The sequence below is a fragment of the Petaurus breviceps genome, unplaced genomic scaffold (assembly GCF_028583685.1).
Source record: "Petaurus breviceps papuanus isolate PSGF00001 unplaced genomic scaffold, PetGlider_PUasm1.0 173, whole genome shotgun sequence".
Taxonomy (NCBI): domain Eukaryota; kingdom Metazoa; phylum Chordata; class Mammalia; order Diprotodontia; family Petauridae; genus Petaurus; species Petaurus breviceps.
This window is the reverse complement of record NW_027185759.1, coordinates 32285059-32305700: the sequence shown is the minus strand read 5'-3', so window position 1 is coordinate 32305700 and position 20642 is coordinate 32285059. Positions and strand designations below refer to the sequence as shown.

At 40.7% G+C, this 20642-nt stretch overlaps 1 protein-coding gene across 5 annotated transcripts in view; it reads left to right on the top strand.

Moving 5' to 3' along the window:
• Nucleotides 1–20433, top strand: part of PLD1 (phospholipase D1) — a 283345-nt gene extending 262912 nt beyond the window's left edge. For all 5 annotated transcript variants that reach the window (XM_069083588.1, XM_069083586.1, XM_069083587.1 and 2 more), the window contains 3 exons: nucleotides 4111–4264; nucleotides 8710–8827; nucleotides 11225–20433. In XM_069083588.1, coding sequence (XP_068939689.1) covers nucleotides 4111–4264; nucleotides 8710–8827; nucleotides 11225–11449 — 497 coding nt within the window. In that variant the 3' untranslated portion in view covers nucleotides 11450–20433. The remainder of the gene's footprint in view (nucleotides 1–4110; nucleotides 4265–8709; nucleotides 8828–11224) is intronic.
• The last annotated feature ends 209 nt before the right edge of the window (nucleotides 20434–20642 follow it).

The following is a 20642-nucleotide window of genomic DNA, read 5'->3' as shown; positions in this document are numbered from 1 at the left end:
TTTGATCTGGGAAAGAATGCTTTGGATTAAGCATGTGTGCCTATGAGGAGAAAGCCCAGCGGATAAAGAAAATTACTTCCTCTTTCTCAGGCGTCCATTCTCGAGAGCTCTTCAAACAGAAAAGTCTTTGGCTACTGCAGTGGTCAAAAATAACAGCATAAAGGGGATTGTGCAGCTGACGCAGGGTGCTTTGAAAAGCAGCCCATATTGCCTTCTCCCCCAAAGCAAACCCTTTTCCGGTTCTTTCAGTTCTGATTGCTTCAGAAAAAGCTGTGGCTAGGTGATGGTCTCACTAACCTCTTTTTATTACTTCTGAGATTCTGATTGTCTCTAGTCCAGGGGCTCAGATAGTTTTATTTCTATTTTTGCTTAAAACATAGACTCTCAATCTCTGTCTGCCCTCTCCCTCTTTCCTTCCCCCTTCTCTCCCCCTCTCTGTTCTCTCCTCATCTTCTTTCTCTTCTTCCTCCTCCTCTTCATTCTCCTCCTCCTCCTCTTCCTCCTCCTCCTCCTATTCCTCCTCCTCCTCCTCCTCCTCTCTCTCTCTCTTTTCCCCTCCCTTCCCCTTCCCCCCCCCAAAGACAGGCAGAACAGTGGTAGATGAAGAGGCAGTCTAAAAGCCAGGAGGACCCAGTTTCAAATCCTGCTTCTGACACCCTCTAACTGTGTGACTCTCAGCAAATTATTTAATGTCTTAGTGCTCACTGCAGCTCTCTGAGACTCTTAGTTGCAGAGAAGGTTCTGACCTGCAATGGTAGAGGGATTTTCCTCGCCTGGGAGTTCTCTCTTCCAATGAATTCAAAGGCCCAATCACTAATCCTTTAACAAGAGGATATCAGACTTTAAAAGAATCATCACAGAGTATGAACTACAAAGGACCTTAAATCATGCTGCTTAATGCCCTCATTTGACAGATAAGGAAACTGAGACCCCAAGAATGAAGCCATCTCTCCAGTAGCAAAGCTGGTATGTGGTAGATCAATATTAGAATCCAGGTTTTCTGACTATTGAATGCTTGTGGTATAGAAGAAAGAATGCTGTCCCTAGAGTCTGGAGACTTGGTGGGTTCACATCCTTCCTCTGCCACCTGCTCCCTGAGGGGGTTGGGCAGGTCACCTGACTCCTCTCATTCTCAAATCTCCTCAGTTCTGAGGGTATTGATCTCAAGGACCTCTAAAGTCCATTCAACCTCTAATCTCTGATTCCATGACCCTAGCACCATGCTCCCTTGAGAAACTAACCATTCAACCTCTAATCTCTGATTCCATGACCCTAGCACCATGCTCCCTTGAGAAACTAAGAGCTTAGGTGGAAAATAAAGTTGAAGAATGAGAAAGAATCACTTTTCCTAGTGACTCAGGTGAAGGTCACATCTAATTTGGTCTTTGGGAGAAGGCTTCTATATAATATATAGAAATTTATTTTATGGAGGTGTCTTTCTGAAATAAGTAGTTTCTAAAATATAAAAAAAGCAAAGGAAAGGTGAAATAATCATTCATTCATTTAATAAACATTATGTTAAGTAAATGCAGCATTTAAACTCTGCTTCAGAGAGTGCAAGTCCAATGAACTGACCATGTTGTTAAAGTGCAAAATGTGCACTTGCCAAAAAGACTATTTTACAGAGAACTCACACAGGACAGGGGTTCCCATGGTGGTAAAAAGAAGTGATACAAGGACACTTTCAAGGTCTCTCTTAAGAACTTTGAAATTGATTGTGTGACATGAGAGACACTGGCACAGGACCACCCAGCATGATGTGCCCTCATCAGAGAAGGTTCTGTGCTCTAGGAGCAAAGCAGAATTGAGAATCCACCCCAAATGTTCACACAGACTATTTATACCAGACCTGTGGTAGAGCATTCCGAGCTCGTATTGGTCTGATCAGCCACAGTGAAACTTGACTCTAGCGTAGTGATGTCATTTTATTATTTTTTTTTTGTTTATTTACTTTTAGTTTACAACATTCAGTTCCACAGTTCCTTGAGTTTCAAATTTTCTCCCCCTTCCTTCCCTCCCCCCCCCCATGGCGGCATGCACTCAAATATAGGATCTACAGATATCTTCACATTAATCATTATACAGGTTGTAAAGAAGGATTGTAACCGATGGAATGATCGGTGGGAAAGAGGAAACAAAATAAAAGAAGAAAAAGAAACAGAACACGCAGTTTGCTTCAATCTGCATTCAGACTGCAGCTCCTTCTCTGGATGTAGATATCTCTTTCATGAGTCTTTTGGAGTATTAGTGATGTCATTTTAGACCTCTTCAAGAACGAAGGACGACTAACCAGCTGTATTAAGTGTCTACTATATGCCAGGCATTGGCAAAGATGTAAAAATCCCTTCCTTCAAGAAACATTTTATGGGGGAGCTGGGAGGTGGTAGAAGGAAGAAAGGGGTAGAAATAGAAGCAAATATAGCAGTTTCAAGAATATGGGTACTGATAACTTGGGGATTCAGAAGAAGCCTCCTTTGGGGCGGGCGTTTGAGTTGAAACTTAAAGGGAGCTAATCAGAGACTGTCTTCATGCCACATCAATGAAACAAAGACCTAAAAAGAATTTTAAAGTTCTAACTTAAGGGTTGGGAGAGGGAGGGACATTACAGTTGCTTTCAAGTATTTGAAGGGCTAAAATGAGAAGAGTAATTAGACTTATACTGCTTGTCCTCAGAAGGCAGAACCAGAATGGCGGGTAGAAGGTACAAAGAGGCTACCTTGGGCTTGGTGTCAGGAAGACTTTCCCCACTGTTAGAGGTGTCCCAAAGTGGATGGATTAGGTCAAGAAGTAGTGACTCATCCCACAATGGACGTCTGAATGTCCTCTTGTTGGAGAAGCTGGAGATGGGACTCCTGGTCAGCCCAAGTTGAATCATGTGGTCTCTGAGATCCCTTTTAGCTCAGATTCAGTGATACATTCTATGACAACTGGTAGTTAGCATGAGTTAGTCATGGGATTAGGCAGTGTGATTCAATGGGCAGAGGAAGGGCCTTGGAGTAAAGATTATTTAGGTTCAACTCTTGCCTTTGACTGATACACAGATAAGTCGTGTAACCTTTTACCTCTCCAGGAGGCTCTCTAAGACTGACTTCTCCTCATAGAGATGGCATATCATATTAGGGGAGGAATTTTCCACCACCAGAAATTCCTCACTATAAAGGCACAGATCCAGTCTAAAAAACGCCAAGACCCTGAGTTAAGTGTTAAGCATTGAAAGACAAAACAAAATCACCCTTGACCTCAAGGAGCTTACAGTCTACTTAATATGACAGATTATCCTATATTTATTTATCTGTGAACATGTTGCATATTTTTGTGGTTCATTTGTTTCAGCCATGTCTAACTCTTTGTAACCCCATTTGGGGTTTTCTTGGCAAAGATACTGCAGCGGTTTGCCATTTCCTTCTCCAGCTTATTTCATAGATGAGGAAACTGAGGCAAACAGGGTGAAATGACTTTCCCAGGATCACACAGCTAGTAACAACAGGACTATCTCACTTGATATTTGTATCTCTAGCACCTCTACCTGACCTCATCCTCCCACCTTTCCAAAAAAGTTTTATATCACATATAACATGGAATGTCATAAACATTTAGTAAGTGCCTACTGTGTTCTAGGTGCTAGGAACATAAAGATAGAAGCAGTAAGTCCTTATGGTGGATCCATTCTACTGGAATGGAGGGTACCAGTAGACAGCAATTCACAGAAGAGACAAGGAGCAGAAAAGGCACCTGGAGATCATCTCATCCAATGCCATCATTTCACAGAGGAGAAAGCTAGGGTGCAGAGAAAGGAAGACTGTATTGGGAAGTGACCTTTTCAATGGTGCCTAGGCAATAAACAACTAGGATTCAAACCAAGGTCCTTTGACTCCAAATCTGGCATTCTCTTCAATATAGGATGTGTATTTGGGACTAAACAGGATTATGACTTTTATCAGCATATCTGGATCTAACCATGCCTTAAGAAAACCACATGAAAGAGTCCTAATCTTCTTCCATGGCTTAAAAAATGAGATAATTGCCATGAAATAGGATAGTGCTTTAAGTGGCGAAAGTTGTGGGGTTTTAATGTTGAGAGAAAACATTTTTGTTTCTGTTTCCCCCCAGGATCCGCAAACATTAATGACAGGAGCATGCTGGGAAAGCGCGATAGCGAAATGGCGGTCCTCGTGCAAGACACTGAGACTGTGCCCTCTCTGATGAATGGAGAAGAGTACCAGGCAGGGAGGTTTGCCCAGGGATTGCGGCTGCAATGCTTCAGGTAACAGCCCCTGGAGGAATAGCTTGAGGATGTCTATATCTCAGGGCTGCCCATGTTCCTCAAATGATTTCCTGTGAATTGAGTCTTCTGAGTCTAGGAACAGATATTTTCTAGAGGCACTCTAATCTAGCTTCTCAAAACATGGCAAAGAGAGCTTCAGCTATCAGATCGTCAGGGTTAAGCCATTAGGTGACTCTGAACAGGAAACATTCCCACTTTCATGGGAAATGAAGCAGTGTTGGATTTAAGTGGATTTGATTTTGTTCTCTGGGCACATGAATCCATCTACTCAAAGAGGCCAATTCATCAAATTTCAGCCAACAAGTATTTATTAGATGCCTTCTGTGTGTAGATACCATAATAGACACTGGGAAAGATAACAAGTGGAAATATGGAAGTAACAGCCTTGAGGGAGCTTATAGCCTAGTAGAGAGTTTTAACACATAAGTATATCACTACACTACATGAGGAATGCATTATAATGAAAGAATGAAATGAATAGTGGAAAAACATTTATCAGCGTATGACTCCACTGGGCACTGGACTCAGCATTGGAATACAAATACAAGAGTGAGATATTCCCTGCCCTAATGGAGCTTACATTTTAATACAGAGAGATACAGAGTTTTGCAAAACAAAGCAGTACCTGGAGTCCAAGGGAGAAAGATCCTTGCTTATTGTTGATAGCTGAGGAGGAGGCAATCCAAGAAGGCATTGTGGAGAGGTAACATTTTGACCTGACTTGATGAATAGAATTTCAACAGGAAGCAAGATGGTCTAATAGAAAGAGCAGAAGGATGAGGATAAATCTTGACTCTATCCCCTCACTGTATGATCTTAATTGTTTAACTTCTCCATGCCTCAGTTTCCCCATTTCTAACAGGATTTGTAAAGGAAAATAGAGTAGACTCCTTTAACTCAGCTATGCGATTCTAGAGTCATTCTGTCACCATTTGGGCCATATGGCAATTCTGTGCCCTGTGGGTAGAATAATGACAAATGCAGAAAATAAAGGTTGAAAAGACTATGGTGAGTGGAAAAGCTGCTTATAATGCAAGATGTTCAGTCCTAATTTCATTGTACTAAATCTAAGTGAAAGCGACGGGGGCTCTTTGGGGAAAAGTCATTGCACAGGTGTGGCTGGAGAAGTTAACACTATGCTCCAACCCTTGCCAAGGTCTATATTTGAAAACTGGATCATCCGCAGGTAGTCAAGCAAAGGGGCCCACCAGCCAGTGGCCAATGATGGTCCACAAGACTGTCGTTTTCGCTTCGTTTGTGGAAGGAGGAGTTCTATTGTTTCTCGTGGCCATCTAATGCATCAAATCTAGTTCTCAAAGTTCCAACTCTTCAGTATCTTCCACTGTCATTATGACAGGTGACTTCACCTTTTTGCCACCCCTACACCTCCTTCAAAATAGGCAGAGCTCTCAGTTATTTTTTTTCCTAATTTGGGCCATCTGTCATGTGGTCCACCTACAGAAAAATACACACAGGCCATCTTCCTCAAAAATAACCACACACACATATCCATGTACACACACACAAATATCCTATATTGGACTGTGGATACTATACATTCTCTTCCACCCATTTGAAGAGGAGTCCTTCCAGGACTAGCTTTTCACTTTGCCATGTTGCAAAACATAGATAATATATTAGAGAACAAGGCTGCTGCTGCATTGTGTCAACTTCAATTTCTAATTTTTAATGAGAATTGTTCCCAAAGATAAGCCATGTGGCCCCAAACATAGCTATTTCTCACTTATAAGCACAACCTCAAACCTCCTTCCATCTGGCCCATTTTTGAACAGGCAAGAAGACACATTTCCATCAGAAGGTGTCTCTAAATAGAGCCCGTGACAATAGTTCCTTTTGATGAATAATCAGCATGCATGTGAAACATTCATTAAGGGCTGAAAAATTACTCAAACAAAACTCTTCTCTTATAATATGTATTGATTTTAAAATGTAACATTTGATGTGATGAAAAACAAGGGCAGCATCTTTTTTTTAAATCAATTGGGGGGTTAAGTAACTTGCTCAAGGTTACACAGCCAGGTGTTTCTGGGTGGGTGCCAAGTATCTGAGCCCAGATTCGATCCCCAGGTCAATCCGACACTGACATGACTGAAACAATTGAACTACAACAAATACCAGTTATAAACTACATTAAGGTTTTTGGAGTCCATTTGTCCTGAAGCACATTTATTTGGAAGAGTACTTAGGATTATTGATGTTGCCATTGGATGGGTCCCTGTTCAGGTGGGCATTTGTTCTGCTCTTTCTTTCTTCCATAGAGCTCAGTTGAGGTAATACAGGGTGCTTCAGGGCAAATGGACCCTAATAAGATAGAATGAAGTATAAAAACCTTGATGAGATGAAAGGAGTTCAAGTTTAGCATTGTATTCTTGGTGCAGGGGCACTTAACAGGGTGACTGGCTATGTTTAAGTGGATTTGGAAATGACCTAGAGGTCTCTGGGTAATAATGAAAAAATCCATCAAAAATACAGTGCTGTTGTTTTTAAAATTAGCATAATATTGGAATTTATAAGAGGTATCTAGATGGCACAGTGCCTTGCTAGCCTTCAAAATCCTACTTTATCTTGTAAATAACAGAAACAAAATACTAGGGTTCTAATTCCCACTTTACAGGTAAGGAAAAAAACTAAGGGTGTTTCAGTGACTTACCCAAGTTCACTTGTGTCCTATGTGGGAGAGCCAGGACCTAAAATGAAGTCCTCTTCCTCCAAGGCCAGATCTTTCTCCATAGGATCTATTGTCCATCTCTGATCTTATGTCTTCTCCAGTTAACTTGGAGTTGTTATACTTTTACCCAGTAGTACAGACTCCTTCATTGTAGCTGGGGTGCCTTTGTCTCTTATTTCTTGCTTCACTCATTCTTTCAGCATGGCTTTGGAGTCAGAGGTGCAGGGTCTGACTCTTGGCTCCATCCATTTGCATTTTGGGGATCTTGGACAAGTCCCTGCCCAACTTTAGTTACTCTCTCTATAAAATGAGAGGATTGTGTTAGGAGAATTCTCAAGTCTCTTCAAGCTCTAAGCCTGTGATTCCTCATATCTCTTTTCCAAAAAGACCTGTGTCTATTATATACTCCCCTTGAGTCATTCTGACTAGATCACTACTCTGCTCTTCCCACTTTGGCAGACTGTGGGAGTTTTTTCTTTAATAAATGTTATTGATGCCTTTTTGTTTTATACCATAGTCATTTCAGGAATTACTCTCCCATCCACCTCCAAACTGGACCTTCTTTTATAACAAAGAAAAACAATTCAGTGAAAATACTTGCAACATTGACACCATCTGACAGTACATCCCTAGTAATCAGCCACTTCTCAGCCAAGAAAAGAGAAGTCTATTTCCTCACCCAGTCTTGGTTTTTGCTTACTCAGAGCTTCCCTAGTGATTTTTCATCAACATCATTGTCATTTAGTAGTCCATTTTATTGTTCCTGATTGGTGAGAGGAACCTGCCCAAATCCAAAGAATTGACACATGGTTGAATTCATTAACAGCAAAAAGCATTCTTGAAAACCCACTCTTGAGTTAGCCAAATAGTCTTGCTTCTTTCCAATCCGAGGGCCAGGGCTCTATGCACCATACCAGCTAGATACCGCTTATAAATCCCAATATTGTGCTAATTTAAAAAAATAACTCTATTGATGATGCATGTTTTCATTATTGCCCAGAGACCTCTAGGTCATTTCCAACCCTACTTAAACTTAGCCAATCACCTTGCTAACTTCCCCTTAACTAAGAATATGACACTGAACTAGAATTTCCTTGTGTTTGTGGCTCTTCCCTTTTATCAAAGTTGTTATCATTTCTGGTCCTGTTTCCTAGGGTAGTGTCCCCACTATCCCCAAATACTGAACTTTCTTCCCAATATGGTATGTTCTGCCATCTTCCCAGCAAGCTCTCTAAGCTTCCTATTCACCCATAGTGGGAAATCATAGGTCTCATTACAAATCACTGAAAGATGTTAACAGCATTAAAAATGTTATTAATTCTTTTTTATACTAGTTATGCACACTGACATGCATATACATTGAACTCTCCCTTGTGGCAAAGGAAAAACAGTTAAAACAACTGAATCTATACACATACTGCCCTTCCACACCCAAAAGTCCCCCCATCTCTCTACTGGTAGGAGGGAAACATGTCACTTCTTCCATCACCGATGGATCACTGTCGCCTTTTAGGGTTGTTTGCACTAACAATGGTGTGGTCTTGGTGCATCTTATTCTCCTGGTTCTGCTTACTTTGGACCCCTTGCTCTTAAAGGTTGCTTTTGTTTTCCTCAAAAAAACAATGAGGATTTTTTTCTTTTTTGTGTGTTTGTATTTGCTTTTTGCTTCTTTCTTTTCTTCTTTTTTTTTTTTTTTTTACCACCTCTTGGTTACTGCGTTTTGCTTGTCTGGCAGGGTCGTTCTCGGCTATCTTTCAGAGCCAACTTCAGAGATTCTAGATCCTGTGTGTGACAAATTCTTCAAGGAAGTCTGGATCTCAACGGCAGCTCGGAATGCTACCATATATGACAAGGTGAAATTCATGTTTTTCCATTTTTCCATTTTAAGTCACTTATGGGAAGGGGAAAGATCCCAAAAGGGAGAAAAAGTTTGGTTTTATGTTGGCTTCAGACGTGCTCAATTCATTTTGCTAGAATAAACTTTCTTTTTTTAAAACAACCTTAAAACATGAATAGCCATGTGCCTCTATAAAAGATCTAGTTTTAGCTACCTAAAATTGATGACTGAAAGAATAAAACCTTCTCATCGATCCAAGGAATCTTGGAGTTTCTGTAATCCAATTTCCTACCATATACAAGAAACTCCTTCATAGTGTCCTCCTTGATCAATGGGAATTCAGATTCTATTTGAAAACTCCTAGAGATGAGGAGCTCCCTACTTAATGCTATGACCTCTTCTGTTCTATAATAATTACTATTGTTTTTATTAATACTATTGGATGGGAATCAGACCTGCAATTTCATTGGTGCAAGGAATTCTTAGACGTGGAAGTTGCCTCAACCAATACAGACTGACTCTTTTTAAAATTTTCTTTACCACTTATGGTCCTAGAAGGTCCCTTGGAGCACTAAGAGTTTCAGTGACTTGTTCAGGGTCACACAGCCATCATGGGTCAGAGACAAATTTGTACTCAGGTCTTTATGGCTTCAAAGCCAGTATTCTTAGGTGGTGCCGTGAATAGAGCACTGGCCTTGGAGTCAGGAGGACCTGAGTTCTAATCCGACCTCAAACACTTAAGACTTACTAGTTGTGTAACTTTGGGCAAGTCACTTAACCCCAATTTTCCTGACTTCCCCTCTCCAAAAAAAAGACCCCCAAAAAACCAATATTATATCCACTACAACACACTGTTTGATATTTTTATCCTATATATATATAGTATAATTTTTATTTCTTTATTTATCATAATAGTGATGATGATAATAATGGTGGTGGTGGTGATGATGATGATGAGTCCTCCTGTCAGGAAGACCCAGGCTCAAAGCCATCCTCAGACACTCACTGGCTGTGTGACTCTGGGCAAGTCACTTAACCTCTGTTTGCCTCATTTCCCTCAATTGTCAAATGAGGAAAATAGTTCTGTGATTCTTTGTGAATCATGGAATTTTTTTACATGGAAAAAGACATTTAACTCTGAGTCTTATTAGCCCAGAACTAAGCTGACCATCTACATTCAGCTTTTGTTTTCATGCTATTGTTTACTTTTTACTATTAAGCTAGATGTCTTCATCTTTTTTTTTTTTAAGCAATCGGGGTTAAGTAACTTGCTCAAGGTTACACGGCCAGGTGTTTCTGGGTGTGGTGCTAAGTATCTGAGCCCGGATTTGATCCCCAGGTCATCCCCACACAAGCCGGTGCTCTTACTCGCTGAGCCACCTGGCCGCCCTAGATGTCTTCATCTTAATTACAGGTCTGAGCATTAGATAGGAGTAGGTGATAACAGTGATTACAAGCATGTACATAGAACTGTAAGTTTACAGGGAACTTTATATAAATTGTCTCATTTGATCTTCTTTACAACTTTATGAGGTAGTGTCATTTTATGTATGAGGAAACTAAGGCTTCCCAGGGCCACACGCCTAGAAAATACCTGAGGCAGGATTTAACTCAAGTCTTCCTGACTCCAAATCCAGTGTGCTGCAAGAAGAGAAAGAAAGAGAGAGAGAGAGAGAGAGAGAGAGAGAGAGAGAGACAGACAGACAGACAGACAGACAGACAGAGAGATAGAGACAGAGAGACAGAGACAGAGAGAGACAGAGAGAGAGAGAGAGGGAGAGAGAGAGAGAGACAGAGAGAGAGACAGAGAGAGACAAAAAGAGAGAGACAGAGAGAGAGACAGAGAGACATAGACAGAGAGAGAAACAGAGAGAGAAAGAGAAAGAGACAGAGAGAGATAGAGAGAGAGAGAGAGAAAAAGAGAGAGAGGGAGGGAGGGAGAGAGGGAGAGAGAGGGAGGGACGGAGGGAGGGAGGGAGAGAAAGAGAGAGAGGGAGAGAAAGCTGGTTGTTATGCATTTACTAGGGGAACCCCCCCCAGAGCCTCAGTTTCCTCCTTTGTAAAATGAGAGAGTTGCATTAGATAAACTAGCTCTGGCAGCCTCTCGTTCCATGAATTCAACCAGCGTTTTGTATTGCACAAGTAGACCCAACCTTATGAGTCATATAGATCAAGCAGGGCTCTCCAGCTGCCACTTTAAAAGCCATCACCCACTGTGGCATGGAAGATGAACAGCGTCACCATCTCATAATGTTCTTTGGAATGTTCTTTGTTTTGATAGATCTGTGTACCCCACAAAACTAATAGGCTCCGCATAAAAGCTGACTGTCCTGACTGAATATTTGCCATAAAATGTGTCTGTGACATTTCCTTGGAAACGCCATGTAATGATTCATTTGTCTGGTTCTCCCAGGTATTCCGATGCCTTCCCAGTGATGAGGTGCACAATCTCATACAGCTCCGGGAGTTCATCACCAAGCCAATATTAGCAAAGGAGGAGCCTGGACGAGCAGAGGAAGAATTAAGAAAGATTCGTGGGTTCCTCGTACAATTCCCTTTTTATTTCTTGTCTGAAGAAAACTTGCTGCCCTCTGTGGGAACAAAAGAATCTATGGTGCCCATGGAGGTCTGGACTTAGGAGGATGGAGGGAGTCTTCCCTGGTCCCCAATTTTGCACACAGGGCCAGGCTCTCCCCACCGAAGAGATCTCTGCCAGCCTACCTGGTGATTTGAAAGAATGTGCCAGGTATTTAAATGGTCCAGACAGAAAAAGGCGCAACTAGAGTGTTATGAAGACACTACAAGTCAGAACTGAAAAATGACTTCGATATCGTGCACATTTGACTTAAAACAGAACACTGACTTGATTGGTGATGTGACATTTGATCATGAGAACAGCACAAGAAGAAGTAAATAATCCTAAGTGAGAACGTAGAAGTTGTGCCTACAAATGTGCAGGGTGACCGGAGGGGCCTTGAACCTACTTCCCCTTCTGTGACTGCTTGAGCTGCTCAGGTCCCACAGGCCATCAAGGTGCAGCTTCAGATATTATATGCACTCAAAGACGAGATTGCTTTGTGCTGTTGACAGCCCACAAGCGATCCTTGGCCATCCATTCCCAGAGTAACGTTGTTCACCCAGCAAGAGGATTAGCAATCATCCCACTTGGTTAAGTCTTGTTGGCCCTTTCTCCTTTTCAAGGAATGAACGGGCAGAACTGACCTTATCTCTTATTGCAATCCCGTGTTAGGTGCTGCCTTCCCCCCAATCCTCAGACCTTGTTGTTGTTTTCTGGCCTCACCCCAAGAAGGGAGGAATGGAAGCTGGAAAGAAAAAAAAACTTAGGTTTCACATCAGGAAGCATGTCCAAACAATGGAATGAATGGACCATCTAGAGAAATGGTGGGTCCCTCTCCTTGAACATCTCCAGGAAGAGGCTGGAGGCCACTTGTTGAGTATGTGAGAGCAGAGATTCCTTTGGTATATTGGCTGGCTAGACAGCCCAAGAGGACTCTAGCCAGCTCCAAAATTCTGAAAATAGATTTCTACAGGCTTATTGTCAACCCAGGAATTATTGAGGTGGGCCACTGTGACAGAGCCAGGCTGACCAATCGAATTTGAAAACATAAATCTATCTCCATTCATTCTTAAAACTTTACTTTGAACCTCACTGGAGGTTCTATGCACAGACCAAGGAGGAGAGGAAGCTTCTTAAAATCCTGTAAAACCTCTTTGTCTGTCACCATAGTTGGCCTTTGAAATTTCACAGTTTGCCATCAAAATAGCAAAAGCAATTTTTTTTCAGGAAAAATCAGTCCTTGAACAATCTGTGCTTTGTTAACAAGTCAGAACCACAGTTGTGGCTCACACTTCCATCCTGTCTTCTTTGTGAACCTTCAGAGAAGAACTCCATGCTGTATACATCCACTGGAGTAATGAACAAACATGAACATTCCATAAGGGCTGACCAAGGGGTTTCACCACTTACCCTTCTGACTGTGCTTCTTCTATTTACTTCACCATGGGGTGTGAGGAGTGACTAAAAGCCTCCTGCAAGGACACCATGTACTTCAGCTCTGGACTCACTGATTTCCCAAAGGGCATCCCATTATCCCAAAAAAGTAGTCAACATAGATTCCCAAAGTCCCCAATTTATCCATTGTTAACATTGGTTGTATCATATGTGGTGCTATGAAAGAGGCAAAAAAAGAATAAGACATTGCCCTTGACTCAGTGAGCATCAGACTTAGGATGAGTACTCAAAGAAATGACTAACAGCACCTTGAAGGTGGCATCATAAGATTCAGATTGGGAAGAGTCCTTAGACATCAGTAAGTCCAACTGTCTCATTTTACAAATGAAGAAACATGCTCAAAGAGGCTGCCCACAGAGGAGGAATAAGCAGAAGGCTCAGGATTCAAAACCCAGGTCCTCTACTCCAAATTTATCATTTGGTTTGGTTCTGTACAGCAGTGAGGAGGGAGAGGGCCTGGGAAAACCAAGTGTTAAATGGTGGCATAGAAAATATGCAGGAGACAGGTTAATACTACAGAATCATAAGATAATGGATTTAGAGCTACAAAGGACCCTCTAGGCAATCAAGTCCAACCCCCTAATTTTCAGATGAAGAAACTGTGTCACAGAGAGGTTAAATGATTTTCTCAGGGTAACACAGCCAGTGAGAGGTCATGAATTGGCATGATCACAGGAAAGATTCATGGATGAGCTGGGACTTATAATAACTATCAGAATAAAATATGGCTGTAAATACATAATAACCCACATAACAAAGTTCCTTGAATGTTTGGCCCTGGGTTTCACCATAAAATTTATCCATTCCCTTTCTCTCATTTCACAAATGAGGAAACTGAGACTTGGGGAAGTTAGGCAAACCACCTAGCATCATGCAGGTGGGGAAGTGGCAGAACAGGATTTTGAACCCAGGTCATGTGGCTCCAAAGTCAGGGTTCATTTTGATGCCTTACATGGCACCCTAATGCCTGAAGTAACTGGTAGAGCCAGGATTTTAACCCAGGCTCTCTGATGCCAAATCCGGTACTCTTTCTGTGACAATACACTACAAGCAGATATTGCGATGCTTCTTTTACAAGATAAGACAATGGAAACCCAGAGGTGTTAAACTGTCTTGCCCAGATGACCCAGATTTGGATTCAAACCCAAGTCTTCTGGCTTCTATTCCCCGGGCCAAGACACGAGTGAAAGAGAAAGCTAGGGAGAGGGGGAAAGTTGTTTGAGCCTTAGACTAGCTTTCTTCATGCTGGCTTACACATTTAGAGTTTCGTTCACTTGCCTTGTTTATAACGCTGAAAAAATGAAGAATGGCTGTCGCCACTTATCCCAGAAGGTGAGAGGTTCGTGTGTGTGTGTGTCTGTGTGTTTGTGTGTGTGTAGCTTTGAATGGCATCCTGCAATGGTGGATTTTGTACATTATCCTGAAGGATTACTTTTGAACCATACAGCCCTCAGCACCTGCCCCACTAATCACATTCAAGGGCTGTGTGAGGAAATCAGCCTAAATCATTCTGTGACAATACTGTCCTTCCCAAACAGAAACAATTAAGTTTCCCTAAAGCCCAGTCTTTACAAAATACACACCCAGCAAATGTCTGGTTTAATCTTCAGCATGCAAGTGATTCAGAGTGCTGAAAAGCTACTATTAACCTTTTCGACATTTCAGATGGACTATAAACTTAATAGATGTGTCTAGAAAACATACCTGCAACCCTGATGTTCTGTGTAAAAATACATCTACTGTCAAGGATGAAGGGGCCTGTTGTAAAAGAAATAGATGAGTCAAATGTAAGGGAGTATGGTTATGGCCATGATATGGCCCTGAGCAAACCAATTCCAACTGGCAAACCTCAGTGGATTCAATGTCCTTTCATGCACTGTGGTCAGACAGAAGGTGTGTAGTTGCTGCATTCGGTACTGCAGATTGCAATGTGGTAGGCCTTCCATCAGGTCATCTGAAGACCGAATATCACAGCACTGAGTTCAAGGGTACCATATTTTGTGTGCACATTCTAGAACCACTATAAGGGATTTATTAAAAAAGCCTGAGGGATTAGACCCCATGTATGATATCCTTTACTTACGTCAAGTCTCAGTCTCTAGACAGTTCATCTCTTTGAGAACTTCTACATTGTTTTAGTGTTTCATCAATGACCAGTTTTCCAAAAGGCCCAAGGAGCATTCTTGCAACCACAGACATGTCGATAGGCTAGACATCATAAACAATAGTTAGACAATTTCTACTCCTGAGATTTGAGATTACACACATAGACAATAGTTTCTACTTCTAAGCTCCATAATTTCAATGTTGGGCACACTGTCCTTTGATACAGATTACAATCCCCTCCATACCTTGGTAAATGGTTTCATGAGTTTCTGTCCTTCCCTCCCCTCCAAAAAAAATTAATATTTCATCTAGTGACCAAATTTCTGGCAGTGAGCTTATCTGAATAGCAGTAGTCCTTGGTTGATTGACACAGTTGGCAACTAGGTTCATATTCAGACTTTTCAGCTTAAGTGGAATCTTTATGAGTTTGGGTTTCATTCGCATAGCTTTGGAGAGTCCAGGGTCCCATCCACACTTTGGAAGACTTGATGGAAAGATGAACTTATGCTCCCTAGTCATAAAGGCCAGGGATATAGTGCTGAAAAGGACATTAGAGGTTATCCTGTCCAACCATTCTACAGATACACAAATTAGTCATTTTCATGGGATATATCTAAATATATATATATGTGCATATATATTTACACACACACACACACACACACACACACACACACTTCTCTCCCCAGGCAGCTACTTACATTTTTTGTAGGCTAGGAAGAATTCCAGCATGCCTACCGAAAAAGGCACCTTCAATGGAATTCCTGTGACTGAACACATACTCCTTCTTAAGGGCTATATTATTGTTATATTTTTATGTTGGCTCTTTTGTATGTATTTGAATCACAGATACTCAATGATTTTCAACTGTTAAAAAAAAAGATGGATGAAATCCCGATGAATTGTGTAATGAATAAAATAACCCTTTTTAAAAAAAATTCCTCATATCATGTGGCATTTTGGTAAATGGACATCACCTTCCCTGGTCCCCATTCTCTTGCTTCATTAAGAAGACGGTAAAGGGCATTTTAGATGGGCCCGATGAGACACAGTAGCATAGATTTAGGATTTTTTTTTACTTTTGCACAATATCTCCTGAAGTCCATTCAAAAGAAACTATTTGCAGAGTATAAGTAGGTATGATCTAGGCCTGTGCCTGAAAAATGAAGGTCAGAGATCTGGAATTCACCCAAGAAGAGAATTCAGCAGCCTCTTTCAAAAGGGAATAGTACAAATGGGTTTCTGCCTTTTTGTGCCATAACTTGTTTCTACACAATTAAGGTTAGAAAGTTTAACCATATGAATAATAGATTTTTAAGTTAATTTTTTAAAGACTCTTTAAACTTTTTCATTATACTATTTGAAACTTGTTTTTTAACTTAAAATGAAAAACCTATTTCTTGGAGAAATGAAAAGACCAGGCTGGGAAGATCATTTTGAACTCTGCTGACCAAATGCCTTTACTGTACCAGGTCAGAATTTGTATGTTTGTGTCTATGCACAGGTGCTTGTGTGTGTGTGTGTGTGTGTGTGTGTGTGTGTGTGTGTGTGATAGCCACCTCCTCAGAATAATGTTCTGCTTTAAAATACATAATTGAAGAATATGCTAAATTTCAATTAGAGGTTAGTGAAAATAAAGGTGTAATTGTTTTTCATTTAAGTTCATGGAACCTCAGAAATCAATGCACAGGGATCCATTTACTCAAAGTTAATTCCTAATTTAAATCAAAGTAAAATGTAGTGGGAAAGTTTTCCTTGATCAAAACAGAGGCTAAATGCACAGCTTTCTTCTTTTTTTTTTGCAGTATCTGAGCAGATCTGATGATTCACCCTCTACTTGTATGTGCTCTGAAGTTCCATTGTTTGGCTCTGGGACCTGTAAGGGCAGACCCTTGGGAGCTACATAGAAAAAAGCCCCTTTTCTCTTCCTCTGCCTAGATTTTCTGCTCGAGAGGCTTAGATATGACCCCTGGCACCAGTACACTCCTGCAGCATTTAAAAAAATAATGTTCATGGATATCTTTTGCTTTAATATCTCCCCCCAGAGACCCAGGCCTTATAACAGAGGGAAAAAATAAGAAAAAAGTCTAGATATCTTTAAAAAGTTGAACATTATGTTCCACGTCTATATCCTCACACCCCTATGAAGAAGTGGGCTGTTGTACTTTCTCCTATTTCAACTTTGGGGTCAGCCTGTTCCTTTTTAATTATTGTCATTGAAGCAAAGCTCTGCCTTCTGCCATACAATGGAAAACCTGATCCATCACTCACTCAGCTCTTTCCACTTCAGCTCCAAGCCTAAGACCTCTAGTTAGGGTAAAGCGATCCAGGAAATGTTGGAGCAAAGAACATCCCTGGAGGCCAATATTACCTGCCTTCCAATCTGGCAGAGAATCATTCTAATAGCCAGCGTGGGCCCATCAGAGGAATCCAGGAACAAAATGGGGTTCACAGTTACACACACACATACATACATACATATACACATGCATACACAACTATGTGTGTATGTATGTATGTATGTATATGTTTTATGTTCAGCAGCCCAGTCAAGGTCAAACAAGAATTAAACAAATAATTTATGTTTTTTTTTTTTACCACTTGTTCACTAGTTACATAGATTCACATGCACACACACAAACACACACACTTTTTTTGCTTTTAAAATTATTTGGGATTTGGGATGGCTGTCTGGGAAGGAGGAGAAAGAGAGAAACAAAAGATAATTTAAGTGTTAGAAAATAAAATCAATAAAAAGGTATTTTTAAAAAATTAATGCTGCTTTCAGCCCTAGGTTAAGCCTAATCTAAAGCCAGATACACAAACACAGGTGTGTGTGTGTGTGTCTGTCTCTCTATGTGTGTGTGTATATATATATACATGCATATATATGTATAGACATACATACACATATATCTAGTGATATTAGGAATGTTTGCTCCTGAGAGGTTATCTCAATACAGATATGTGGGTGTATATGTGTAACTTGGGATAGGAATCGTCAATTCAAAGAAGCAGGTATTCCTGAATTTTCCTTCTGTGAAGGAGCTGGAAATGACACAGGTCTTTCTTCTCTGCTGTATAGCCAACACTCTTGGTCCTTCCTTTGGACTGGCTGTTGGATATCTTGTTTTTGTTGTTGTTTTAAGTATAACTGTTCATCAAGGAATGATACTATTAAGATGGTGGAATATGAAATGACTATTCATTTAGAAATAGAAAGAGCTCATCATTCTAGCCCCAGCCTGCAGTCGGTCTGATGTGAGTGTCCAGATGCCTTCCTTTGGAACCCTAACCCTTTCTGTCCCCATGTGATGAGTAAAGTGACAGCATTAGTTCTCTTTCCTCCTACTGTCTCTCCCCACATCTCTTCTCCTATATGCAACGTGGAAAGATAAAGTCACAAGATCTTTTTTTTTTTTTTAGTAAACACCATTGTTGACCCTTCACCTCAATTCAATAACTTGGCAAACATTTATGGAGTTTTTTGGGGGAACCAGGCACCAAGTTAGGTGCTGAGAATACAAAGACAAACAAAAAACCAGTCCCTGATCTCACACATTTTGTGGGCTAAGGCAATAAGTTAATGGATTGATAGATGCAAGACAATTTGAGGAACACCCGCAGAAGGCTACAGACTTCCCTCAATTGCCCCTGCTGAAATATTCTTATAGCTGGTCTTCTGAAATTGTTTCCAGGGCCTGTGATTCACTTTTGTGAATATCTTCAATTGTGACAAGTCTTCATTCTTTTGATGGTGGATTTGGTTTTTTGAAATAGGCAAAGGTGAGATGCAGGGCCGAATAAGGCAGAAGATTTAGCTGGAGAAGTGCCCTTTGGGGGATCTCATTGTGGTGTGACTTCAAGGGAGTAAGACTGGACTTCATGAGGTCAGGGACTGTAACATCATCTGATGCACTTATAGATATGTTTCCTCCACCTAAAAATGTAAACTCCTCTAGGACTGGGATCATTTCACTCTAGTCTATGTGTCCCTAAATGCTAAGCACATAGTAAGTATTTAATAAATGTTTGTTGGCTGATTGCTTTAGTCTTCACTAAAACCTAGATCTCTACTGGTCACCAATAGATCTTGGCACCCTCTCCAATGCTAGCTGATCCTCTTGTCCAGGCTTGTTGGTTTATTGATGAGCCCTGAACGTGAATGCAAAGATGTCACCAAATGCTGCCCCACTAGCAGGATTGTGCCTACCTCCAAGGAAGGCTAATTTAAAGAACAGAGAATTCATTTGGATACGTAATATCAAATATATTTTTAAAATGAATCTATTTTGTTATTTTGGTCACAACTCATATTCTGGTATGTGATCCTCCAATATCCAATTTTTTCACTTTCTTGCCTTCATCTTCCCTGGAGAAGATAAGGTTCTATCAAGGAGGACATGACATATTTGAAGGGCCATTGCATGGAAGACTTATTAGATGTGTTCTATTTGGCCCCACAGTGCAGAGCCAAGAGTGATGGATGGAAGTTGTATGAAGGGTTATCAAGGTTCAGTGTGTCAGAAGGAACTTTCTAAGAATTTGAATTGTCTGAAAGGGGAATGGGTTACTTTGGGCAGTCATGGATTCTCCCTCATTGGAGGGCTTCCCAATGAGGTTGGATGAACACTGTTTGAAAATGTCAAGGAAGGCATTCTTGGTCAGATATAAGTTGGACTCTCAGGTGGCCACTGAGGTCTCTTCCAACTCTCTGATTCTGTTTTCTCCACCCCTGATGCTGTAGATCTTATAGCTAATGAAATATTGCTTACATCTCAACATCAACTTAATTCTGACTCTTTGAGGTTTTGTCTTTGTGATAATGAAACTGGGATAAATGATTATTAAGTAGCCTTGCTGTCCTTTTCTATCCTTTGTTATTCATCCCTTTTTACCTTCCCCAAGTGACTTTTTCCTCATGACCATGGTTTCAGGCCTAAGAACTCTGTACTTTCAGTAGAATCAATCTGCCTAGGAAAATGCTAACATTGATTCTTTCTGTTTTCCATGCAATAGGACTATGTATAAAACTGCCTCTCCCTATTTCTCAAGGGCTATAAATTTAAACCTAGAAAAGAAATTAGAGGCACTCCAGTTCAGCTCTCACATTTTATAGACAAGGAAACTGAGGCCCAGAAATCTTACAATTTACTCAACATGGCACCAGTAGGAATCAAGAACCTTTTAGGTCGCAGAGTCCTACAAAGATTAGCCTTGAAGTCAGTTCTCTGGATCTATATTGTTTTATTATATAGGCTAGCTGTCAAAAGCCTTTTATGTGAAGGAAAACTTCATAGATTTCCAACAGCTGAAAAATGGCCCTCTCATCTTCTGTAGCTTCCATCTTGATTATGCTCTGGTTATTTTTCTTTCATTTATGCCAAATTCAACTAAACATTTTCTGTTCCTATTGAGTAACAGGATTTGATTTATAGTGTGCCTTCTCTCAAGATTTCAATAAAGATGTGTTTTTAGAAACAGTCCATGTGTCCATTAAGGATATTAAAAAGAAGCCAAAAGAAGGAAGCATGAAAGGATATATTTTAAGGCCACAGTACAAATAGCCATAAGGACAACTGACTCCAGTATTTGTGGTAGTGGGATATCGAGGTATATGGAAGAGAAACGTTTTATGGTTAAAGATACTCCAGTAAAGCTATGGGTATTCTCTCTAGTGATGCAGATCACC